The following is a 12,233-nucleotide window of genomic DNA, read 5'->3' as shown; positions in this document are numbered from 1 at the left end:
TCTTGTAATGTCTAAATATAGGCTATATCCAAATGCAAAACCTAATACAATTAAATTATGTCTGAAATCAATGTACACAGCCATGTTTATATATTTATATAGGGCTATAACAGCCATCTGGTGGTTATACTTTGGTATTACAGATAAATTTAGAGGTAAATATTAGTACTGTAAAATCCCCTTATATAGCCAGTACTTATTCGGAGTTGCAGTCTTATTGTATCCTGTCAATGTACAGAAATACTGAGGTGCAAATAGTATCTGCCAATATAAAGGATAGATAGCATCTAATTACTATTTACTCTTATTGCAAAGAACTGGTACTTTTACATGGTGTAAATCGAATATATTGCTATTTTCACTTAGTGTAAAATAAATAGCATATCACTAAGAAAATGCTTCTATTGTCACTTAGTGTAAATAGAATATATTTCTGTTTGCACAGTGTAAATGGCATCTATTGCTAAGAAAATATGCTGTTTTTACTTAATGTAAATAGCATCTATTGCTATTTGCACTTAGTGCAAATATCCGCTGCCATTCGGTTAAGTCTGATGTCACGCGGCAGCACTTCCAGGTCCAAACGCTCTATCTCATACCACAAGAAAACAACAAATGCTGCTAATATACACACACATATATAATTATAACCTTTATCTCCATACCAATATTCCAGATGGCCAGACAATGATTCATCTTTTATAAATCGTTAAAATATTAATGTCTGTGACGCTATGAGCACGGAGACTGTTGTGTAGACTGTAAGTATTTAAAGTGCTTAACTTTTTAAAATGATTCATGTTTAATATGAATAAATAGCGCTCATAAACAGCCGTCGATGGCATTCTCAATTGAATCGAGTCAAGGCTTGGACCCGGAAATGGCGTTCCTTATGTCATGACTTAACAAGCGGATACTTATTTCTGTTTTCCTCTATTAAAACTCAGAGATTGAATCACCTCACTCGGGTAGCCATTAGCCTATTAGTGATATTTATTTTATCATTAATGTTAATGATGATTACTAGTGATACAACATACGTGCAGACATCCCACCCTGCAAAAACACATTTCCGGGATATGGCACAACACCCTTCCTAATAAAAAAATTATATTATAGGCCACTATTAGGCCTATATTCATTAACATAAGCCGCCTAACATGAGTTTGTTCTTTCAATAGAATTCATGCACTGAAAGTGACAATGATTTAGTTGAGTGTGACAAAAAAGAGCAGAGTGTCTCCACAAAATCTAAAAGCAAGTGGTCATCAGGTTATATCAGGTTTAACGGTAATGTCCCTTGGATGACCACTTGTGATCGGATCACTGAAAACGCATCTTAACACCTGGTGGAAACAGGCTTTCTCTCTTGCTCGCTTGATTTCCGCCATATTGTATATAATTTGGGGGGTGGGGGGCCTGTAGAAATCCCTGAGCCCCTGTAGACCTTAATCCGCCCCTGCACTCAGGTCACCTGCATATATGATGCATGTGAATTAAAGCATGTGATTGTGGTTAATGCATATGCTGTGACAAATTCAGCTGTAGTGCTCATGCCAGCAAGTTTGAAATTCTCACTTTCATTCTTCCTTTCCCCCATAATTCCTTGTCCAATATTTTATTAGTAAAAATGTGATTAAATGTCAGATTAATAATGCAAAATATTATAATATGATTTTTTTGTACTGCTATTTTTTTTGCTTACCTTTTATTTGTTTGTTGCTTGTATGTGTAGCTTAACGGGGTATTAAGGGTCATCATGGACCCTTTGCTTGGAGACATGCCTCTGATTGGTGCCCTGTCCGTGTTCTTCCTCAAGAAACCCGTACGTTAACCACCAAGTACACACACACTCACAGACAGACATATTGCAGAACTTACTTTCATTGTGTCTTTGTGTCTGATTAGTTTTTCTACTACATACCTGACATTGCCCACGTTAGACAATCATACAATATAAAGAATGATGAGAATGTGCCTGTTATTTAATAATAACCCACACCCTTGTTACTCCACTAAGAGTTTTTTCTTAGAATCAGAACACTGCTCTGACCTGCTCTGCAGAAACTGTTCAAAAATATCTAAATCCATTCCTCGTAAACCTGTCTCATTCATTCATCACATTCTCAGCTGTTCGTCACCTGGAAATCTTGATCCAGAATACTCATCTAAGGGACACCTCACTTCTTTATCTTTCATATAAGTATCTTAAACATTGAGAGAAGGTTTTGGTTTCTTTTTATCAGACTAAACACTAACTGCCTACTCTTTGTGGTTCTGGAATTATTGCATTTATACAAATTTTTAATTAAAAACAATCGGGTTAGGGTTAAATTTTTGGACCAAATCAACAAAACCAACATTACAACATTTAATTTGAAGCAAAAAAACAATCATGATTCCATGTTAACAGTAATTCTCTCTGTTTGGCACTGAATGATGTAACTGAGTATGCCTTCCTACACTCGTAGACTTCTTATGTATTTGTACACTACAATTCAAAAGTTTGGGGTCAGTATGATTATTTTTTATTTTTTAAGTTACCTGGAAGTCTTGATCCAAAATAATAAATGAATTAAGTTCTTCAAAAGTGGCAATAAAGACTTTTACATGATACATAAAATTCAATTGCAAATAAATGCTGTTCTCTTGAAGAATCCAAGAAGAATCCTATATATATATCAGTTTCCACAAAAATATTAAGCAAGTATAACTTTTTTCAACTAAAAAAAGTTATTCTTTTTAACACATTTTTCTGAGCACCAAATCAGCACATTAGAAATATTTCTGAAGGATCATGTGACACTGAAGACTGGAAATAACAATTTATATCCTTCATATAAAATACTTACACCTAATACTCTTTTGCTTAAAAACAAAGTTGTTTGGTTCGGTTCATGGCTTGAAACTCTTTACTGAAGAATTTTTTTGAGGTTCCTATGGAAGGAAAAATGCTCCCAGAACCATGACTGCTGAAAAAGTGTGCAGTTACTGTTATATTAACATGATAATATGGCCTTGTTAGTGCTATGAAAGAGGCATTATGTATTTTATAGGAAACAAACACAGGCATTTGCATATATCTACAACCATAATGTATTAAACAATGTTAAATGTGGCTGTATCTCTTTCAGTTTCTGGATATAAACTGGACGGGACTTACAAATATGCTGGACATCCCTGGAATAAAGTGAGTGACACGCATGCATTATATATAATGTAGTCATGTTATTATGTCAGTTTCATGAAAATGGAAAGTGGATCAGACAGCCTCCCTTTGAAACACATACATGCTGTCACATGACCTATTTTGTATTATGAGGTGGCACAGATAACAGTCTCTCACACAAACATTATGCACGCTCACTCCAGTCTCAGAAATGCTGCTCTTCCTGTCAGACCACATCAGAGGATCCACGGTTACACCCACTTGTGATGGTGATGAGGGGGTCTTAACAACCTGTTTATCTTAAAGGCCGCCCTAAGATCCGCTACCATCAACGTGTGTGTCCAATGTAGAGTTTAATGTGTTTTCCCAGAGGAGTCTCTCTATCTCTCTTGCTTTCTCTCTTTCTCTCTCACTCTCTCTCTCTCTCCTTTTATAGTCATATTATAGGTGGAGCTGGTGTTGTGGTTTAGGCGTGGGGACTGAGATCTTGTCCTTTGTTATATTTTCCCTTTCACACACACACATACATAGACACACATACACACACACACACCCTCACAGAAGAGTCATATTTCATGCTCTCTTCTGCTCAAACATCAGAGCTAAAAATCAATCTGAATACTTTGATTTCTCTCTGATGAAGTACGTTCAAACTGAAATGCAAAGTAATTGAAAACTAATGCTTTAGTCATTAACATACTGGGGACGTAAGAGGTTTCAATGACTATAAATGACAAAACCTAAATAAAAGCAGTACTAATGGAGGACTGCTGGGGGGAGAATGGAGGAAGCGTTATGACGCTTTAATACACACACACACAGACACAGACACACACGCACACACACACACACACACACACACACACACACACACACATATATATATATATATATATATATATATATATATATATATATATATATATATATATAATATATATATATATATATATATATATATATATATATATATATATATATATATATATATATATATAATATATATATATATATATATATATATATATATATATATATATATATATATATATATATATGGGACTTAAAAATATATATACATGCATTATTACATGTATTGTCTTCAGCATTTCAATTAAGCTGGAACATTTTAATATATTCATTAATATTAATTATAATATACATTTTATAATTAATAATGTTTTGATTTAAGTAGTTTTAAGTCATCCTCAGCCCCCTTGGATGTTTACTGAGGCTTCCTAGATCCACTGTCTTATCCCACATGATCCAGCAAAAAATGGGATAGTTTACCCAAAAATAAAGTTTTTTTTAGTGGAACACAGAAATTGTTACTTTGCCAAAAGTTCTGGCTGCTTTTTTCTATACAGTGAAAATGAAAGTAGATGGTAACTGCGGTTATCAAGCATAAATTACCAAAAATATATAATAAAAGTAGTCCATACAACTTGTGATATATAATAGCCCTTCAAACTATCTTTTGAAAATAAAGTTTCAGAAGCTGTATGTATTTATTGATGGGTGGCTGGATAGACTGAATTTAATGCATTTGACTGATTTGTTTTTAGATTTAGTTGACATCATCATCATTTATACTAATATCTCTCTCTCTCGCCCACAGTGGTCTGTGTGACAGCATTATTCAAGATATCATATACAGTTACCTTGTGCTGCCAAACAAAATCACTATTCCACTTGTAAATGATGCACAGATTTCCAGACTCCGCTTCCCTATGCCGAAGGTGACACACGCACACATATGCATGTTTCACATACACATGATTACATGTATATATACCCATAATATTTCTATCATATAATGCGTGTGTGTGTTTGGTGTAGGGCGTTCTGCGAATTCACTTTCTGGAGGCACAGGACCTGGTAGGGAAGGACACGTTCCTGGGTGGTATGATAAAAGGAAAGTCGGACCCGTATGGCGTCATTCAGCTCGGTAATCAGCTCTTCAGATCCAAAGTCATCAAAGAGTCGTTAAACCCTAAATGGAACGAAGTATATGAGGTAAGGGGCTGATTCGTGAACAAGTGTGACTTTCACTGATATGTTTTTATTTGCTAACTGAGGTGCTTATGTGTGTGTTTTAGGCATTTGTGTACGATCAACCAGGACAGAATGTGGAGATAGAGCTGTATGATGAGGATACAGATAAGGATGATTTTCTGGGAAGGTAATGACTGTGATTGATCTAATCAATCATCGAATAATCACAAGACATCATACTTCAGAACCCTAACTTAAAGATTTTCAGGGTCTGTGTGTCTGTGGTTCAACTATTCACTATGTTTTGTCCTCACAAGGATAGAAATCTTTGACCTTGTGGGGACATTTTTGGTCCTCCTGACGAAAACCGCTTATAAATCACACAAAATTGTGTTATTTTGAAAATGTAAAAATGCAGAAAGTTTTCTGTAATAGGTAGGTTTAGGGGTAGGGTTATGGTTAGAGGATTGAATGTACAGTTTGTGCAGTATAAAAAAAAATCATGTCTATAGAAAGTCCCCATAAAACATAGAAACCCATTGTGTGTGTGTGTGTGTGTGTGTGTGTGTGTGTTAATCATCTGTTTCTCCTCCTGTATTCTTTAGTCTTACTATCAACGTAGATGAACTACAGAAGGAACAGAAAGTAGATGAGGTACAAAAAAGCTTCTTTTTTTTTTTTCTGGTCTTATTTTGGTCTTACATCTGTTCAGCTTGGTATTTTAAATATCTGAGCTAAAAGTTTATAAAGGAAAAAAATGATTAAATGAATAGTTCACCAAAAAATGTAACTTAGCATCATGTACTCAGCTTAATATTCCAAACCCGTATGACTTTCTTCTGTGAAGCACTAATAGTAGATTTTTGAAGAATGTCCTGTCCACTCTTTTCCATATAATGAAAATGAAAGGGAACTGACAAGATGACAAAATACCATAAAAGTATCATAAATGTGGTTCATAGGATAGGTAAATGACAGCAGAATATTAATTTTTGAGCGAACTATCCCTTTAATAAATGATTATTATAAAGCAAGGCCATACCCATGCATTGAACATTGGGGGGTGGGGGGTGTTATTGGTCTTTTTATTTAAAGGAATTAAATTATTAAAGAACTAAAAGAGCCTTAAGGAAATAAATGAAAAGAAATAAGAATAACAAAAGTAAAAATAATAAACTATTTGCAAATATTTTTGCACACATTCACCTATAGCCATAAGTCTAATATGTAAAAAATGCAAAACTTTCTTGTCTTGTCACATTCGGTTATGAATTACATTAATCATGTACATACTAGCATATTTTCAATTCAAAATGATAATTTCAAAAAAATGTTGAGTAGTTTGCACCACTACATATTACTGTTGGTCGCTGATCATTTCTATAAAACACTTTTCTGTAAAACGGTTGTCAAATATTAAATGTTTTGCTACTTACGTCTTACCGCTCACTCTTTCACTGAAACTAAAGCATAATGTTAGAATTCACACTCATCTTCTGTGAACAGTAATCCCCGCCTTCTTTGATTTGATTGGCCATCTCATTCATTCTGACAGTGACGAGCACTGTTAGACCACTGAGGCAGACCAGTCTAAAAAATGTAACATTTAAAACTTTTTGTCATTCTAACGACAAACAGAGTGGTGCATAATGGAGTGCAGCAGAAAAGCATTAGTATTATCAGATATATAGGGCATTTCTATTTGGCCATTTCTAACAATTTGGGGGGACTTGTTACCCTCAATGTCTATGGTGGTTACGGCCCTGTCATAAAGTATAACGTTTTAAACTTGTGTAATAAACGTATTAAAAAAATATTTATATAATAAATCCCCTTACATGTGTGTGTTTGTGTGCTTGTAGTGGTTTGTACTTGATGATACTGCTAAAGGGAAGCTTCACCTGAAGATTGAATGGCTTTCTCTTCTCCCTACACCTGATAAACTCGATGAGGTAACATAACACTCCCCTTACACACATCATAGTATTATGATATGTTTTTGAAAGAAGTCTTTCAGAAATACAGTAAAAATAAAGTAACAACTGTAATATTGTGAAATATTACGTTTAAAGTAAGTTTTCAATTTTAATATATTTTAAAATGTAATTTATTCCTGTGATGGCAAGCTGAGTTTTGAGCATCATTACTCCAGGCTTCCGTGTCACATGATCCTTCAGAATTCATTGTAATATGATGATTTGGTGTTTAAACATTTCTTATTATTATCAATGTTGAAAACATTGCTTAATATTTTTGTGAAAACCATGATGCATTGTTTTCTATTCTTTAATGAATAGAACATTAAAAAGAACAGTGTTTATTTGAAATAGAATTTTTTGTTACATTATAAATATATTTACTCTCGCTAATGATCAATTTAATGCATCCTCAAGACCTCAAACTTTTGAACAGTAGTGTATACACAGAAGATATAGAAGAAATATAATGGATTCAACAAAAATACAATATGTTTGTTGTTTGAATTGCGTCATAAATCTAATTTTAAAGTTGAGACTTTGCTTCATATAAGTAACAAAGGACAATGCTTTTTGCGATTATTGGATGGAGAAGCTCTAATTAAACATGTTTCAGTCATTAATTTTGGACCTTTCAAAAGCATTTCGGCCGAAATTTTTTGCAGCTGAAATTTTGGTGCATCCCTAGTAACTATATTTAATAAGATTTGTCTTTTTTTAGAGGAAGATCTCCACAATGTTGATCACATACACACTGATGAAAGTTTCGTGTGTTGCTTTTCAGGTTTTAAGCAGCATTAAAGCAACTAAAGGGCAGGCCAATGATGGACTGTCATCTGCATTACTACTGGTGCTACTGGACTCTGCCAAAAATCTGCCAGTGAGTATAAACACACACACACACACACACACACACACACACACACACACACACACACACACACCCACTATCTTTCTTTCTTGCTTCCTTATTTCTCAATGCTCCACCTTCCCTATTTCATCTGATATCACTTCTTCTACTACACTTTGCCTTTTGTTCTTTCATCCTCTATTTCTTTCTGTTGTCCTGCTCTGATCTGATTTCCTGTCGTTCGGGGTGAAGAGTGTTTTTGAGGGGCACGTGGGCAGTGGGTGTCTGAGAGAGCGCCGCTCTGCCGGGCTGGTGTTCTGTGAGAACACTTCTGCCCTCTACAGGACAATGTTTGTGAGTCACTCTGCTGGCATTTCCATTAGATTGTTCTGCTTGCATTTGACCTGCATTTGGTGCATTAACATCTGGTTGCTTCATTTACAAATGTTTCATAGTTACATCTCAACTTCCCTTTTGCATGTAAAATCTTCCTGTAATGGTGTTCGAACTCTGAGGACTGTTTTGTTTGCATTTGTTTATGCCGTGGTTCATCCTGTCAGTATGCTAGTGTTTACAGAGGCCCTGCCTGCATTTTGCATAGATATAAATAGTCTCTGTATTAGAGGTGTTAATGCAGCCAGTTTTGTGTGTGCAGTGCACTTCAAAGGTGTACTTTTTCCTTTAAAGAGGGCATTTGAATATAGAGTGTCAGAGGCAGTTCAGGGAAATATTTTTGACTATGTTCACACAGCAACAGAATGTGGTTTTCACCCCTGTTTAGTGCTAAATGTGGTTATGATGTGGTTATGGGTATATTGCTGATAAAGTTTTCATTGGCCAACGATGATACTGATATCTAGAAATCAGGTTGGCTGTGTATTATCATATACACATCTCCATTGTACTATTTATGAAAAATTATTAAATAAAAATGGCAAAAAAGGCACACACATCACAATACCATATGATAACAAAGGAGACATGCACAAAATTGCTGAAAATAAAATCGTTTACTAAATACATTTTTATCAGAATTCACTTTCAAATGATTTAAAATCAGAAAAAGTTTGTTTCAGTTGATGAGGTCACATTTGACAGGTGGAAGAAGTAGTTATTCATCAATATTGATAATCTCAAAATGGACAAAATTAAATTACATGTCCAAACAGTCATTATTCGATCCACTTCTGTCTGCTGTTGTATTTACAGGACAATTTGAGACTCGCACCTGTTAGTAAATGTGCTTGTGAATCCTGAACATTCGCTGTGTGAACGTAGCCTTGGTGATTACATCATGATCGTGTTTGTAACCATAATAAACAGGTGTACAGTTGGGATTGTGTTACTCCAGCAATAATACGTGTGACGGCAGGGCTGTAAGACAGCTTTTGCATTGAGATACACTACAGTTCAAAAGTTTGGGGACTGTATTTTTACATATATAATATGCCATCTTTTTTTTAAAAGTTGAATATAAGAATCATGTTCAAAAGTGACAGTAAAGACATTTTTGTTTTAGATTTCTATTTCAAATACATGTTGTTTGTTTGAACGTTCTTTTCATCAAAGAATCCTGAAAAAATGTACCACAGTTTCCAGAAAAAATTAAGCAGCACAACTGTTTTTAACATCGATAGTAATAAGAAATATTTATTGATCACCAAATCATCATATTAGCTTGAATTCTGAAGGATCATATGACACTGAAGCCTGGAGCAATGATGCTGAAAATTCAGCTTGCCATCACAGGAATAAATTATTAATTAATTAATTAATTATTATTAATTTTGTAATAAATAGAAAAAAAAATTAAATTGTAATAATATTTCACAATATTACTGTTTGTTTTTTTTTGGTTTTTTTAAAGAAAAATAGATTAAAAATCTTACAGACTCTAAACTGTTGAACAGTAGTGTAGCTGTTGAGGGGTGTAGGATTGAAGGTTTAAAGTGTAGTAGAGTGTCAAATTTGGGAGCATGTTGAATGAAACGGGAGTTACACTTTATTTTAAGGTGTCCTTGTTACAGTGTAATTAATTATACAATTAAGTACTGAGTAATGTTAATTAATAACACGTACTAACTTTAGGGTTAGGAGAATGGTTTGGTTTCAGGTTAGTTGCTTGTAACTGTGCATATTTACTGTTACTACTGTTGTAAGTACATGTAACAAAGACACTAAAATGAAGTGTTACTGAAACTGGTCTTACTCTGCACTTCACTGTTTGAAATACATAAAAATTAAGTAGTCACACAAGCAAGAGTGATAACGAGTGTGATATTCTTTTATACAACAGTTGTATAAGAAATTTAATATTGAATCTATATTGACATAATATTTAAAAGTTTTTAAATATTATGTCATTTAAATATTATTTGCTTTGCACAAATTAGTTCAATATTTTCAAACAAAAACAGAATCAACTGTTGCGTTTCGGTGAGCAGCAAGCAAGCCCCAGTGCTATTTTATACAAAGATCAGGCATAACATTATGACCACCTTCCTAATATTGTGTTGGTCCCCCTTTTGCTGCCAAAACAGCCCTGACTCGTCGAGGCATGTACTCCACTAGACCCCTGAAGGTGTGCTGTGGTATCTGGCACCAAGATGTTAGCAGCAGATCCTTTAAGTTGTGTAAGTTGTGAGGTGGGGCCTCCATGGATCGGACTTGTTTGTTCAGCACATCCCACAGGTGTTCGATTGGATTGAGATCTGGGGAATTTGGAGGCCAAGTCAACACCTTAAACTCGTTGTTGTGCTCCTCAAACCATTCCTGAATACATGGTCTGCAACAAAGCTTAGGTAGGTGGTACATGTCAACGTAACATCCACATGGATGGCAGAACCCAAGGTTTCCCAGCAGAACATTGCCCAAAGCATCACACTGCCTCCACTGGCTTGCCTTTTTCCCATAGTGCATCCTGGCGCCATGTGTTCCCCAGGTAAGCAACGCATGCACACCCGGCCATCCACCCCAGGCCACCTTCTTTCATTGCACCGTGGTCCAGTTCTGATGCTCAAGTGCCCGCTGCTGGCGCTTTCGGCGGTGGACAGGGGTCAGCATGGGCACCCTGACTGATCTGCGGCTATGCAGCCCCATACGCAAAACTGTATATTCTGACACCTTTCTATCAGAACCAGCATTAACTTCTGGAGCAATTTGAGCTACAGTATCTCGTCTGTTAGATCAGACCACAAGGGCCAGCCTTCGCTCCACATGTGCATCAATGAGCCTTGGCTGCCAATGACCCTGTCGCCGGTTCATCACTGTTCCTTCCTTGAACCGCTTGATAAATACTGACCATTACAGACCAGGAACACCCCACAAGAGCTGCAGTTTTGGAGATGCTCTGACCCAGTCATCTATCCATCACAATTTGGCCCTTGTCAAACTCGCTCAAATCCTTACCCATTTTTCCTGCTTCTAACACATCAACTTTGAGGACAAAATGTTCACTTGCTGCCTAATATATCCCAGCCACTAACAGGTGCCGTGATGAAGAGATAATCAGTGTTATTCACTTCTCCTGTCAGTGGTCATAATGTTACGCCTGATCGATCGGTGTATAACATCAGCACGCTTGGCCAATCAAGTTCAAGGACCATAAATAACTGTTGTATAATTGTAGCTGTGTCGGCTCATGCCTCATTTTATCATGTTCATCTGTGACTGAGAGTGTTCAAGTAAATGAAGGCATCCTGTATGTGGTATTACGTTTCTGCAATCAGATTTGTTGCGGGTTGATTTTCAGTGAAGTGTGGTTTGGACTGTTTCTCTTTGGATTGCCTTATCTATATTTCTCTTTCATTCTTTCTTCATCACTGTCCTTGACATCTGAACTGTGTCCTCTCTTGTACCCATTTTCCAGACATCACTAGTCAAACAAATGAATAAACCCTGTCCGTGCTGCTGTGTTTTGCTAGGACTGTTTCAACATTTGAACAATCCTACAGATAAAAGACAAAGAGGCCTCTTCTTTTCTCATTTTCATCAAGTTAACCATGCATTAATACTGTAACCATCATTCATTTTGTTGTGTTTGAATGTGTACTCTTTGTCTTGTGTATTTTGTGCAATTATGAATTTAACTCTGCATGCCATCCTCCTAATAATCCTGCCTGTATTTGTATTTGTTTGTGTGTGCGCGTGTGTCATGTCCTTTTCTGCTTGGGGAAATAAGCGCAATCCTTTAGAATTCAACAATGCAGGTCTGAAGAAGGGTACGGTCAATAAAGCAATAAAG

At 35.7% G+C, this 12,233-nt stretch overlaps 1 protein-coding gene across 3 annotated transcripts in view; it reads left to right on the top strand.

Moving 5' to 3' along the window:
- The window catches only part of esyt2a (extended synaptotagmin-like protein 2a), a 37,637-nt gene that overhangs the window by 13,974 nt on the left and 11,430 nt on the right, over positions 1 to 12,233 (top strand). The window contains exons 6-14 of one of the 3 annotated variants that reach the window (XM_048164009.1): positions 1,736 to 1,825; positions 3,135 to 3,190; positions 4,788 to 4,908; positions 5,009 to 5,185; positions 5,269 to 5,351; positions 5,770 to 5,818; positions 7,027 to 7,116; positions 7,925 to 8,020; positions 8,243 to 8,344. In XM_048164009.1, coding sequence (XP_048019966.1) covers positions 1,736 to 1,825; positions 3,135 to 3,190; positions 4,788 to 4,908; positions 5,009 to 5,185; positions 5,269 to 5,351; positions 5,770 to 5,818; positions 7,027 to 7,116; positions 7,925 to 8,020; positions 8,243 to 8,344 — 864 coding nt within the window. Of the gene's footprint in view, positions 1 to 1,735; positions 1,826 to 3,134; positions 3,191 to 4,787; positions 4,909 to 5,008; positions 5,186 to 5,268; positions 5,352 to 5,769; positions 5,819 to 7,026; positions 7,117 to 7,924; positions 8,021 to 8,242; positions 8,345 to 12,170 lie in introns of all 3 variants that reach the window. The other 2 variants (XM_048164010.1, XM_048164011.1) reach the window with 2 other exon arrangements.

This window comes from Megalobrama amblycephala, linkage group LG17 (assembly GCF_018812025.1).
Source record: "Megalobrama amblycephala isolate DHTTF-2021 linkage group LG17, ASM1881202v1, whole genome shotgun sequence".
NCBI classification, from domain to species: domain Eukaryota; kingdom Metazoa; phylum Chordata; class Actinopteri; order Cypriniformes; family Xenocyprididae; genus Megalobrama; species Megalobrama amblycephala.
This window is presented reverse-complemented; position numbering and strand designations above follow the sequence as displayed.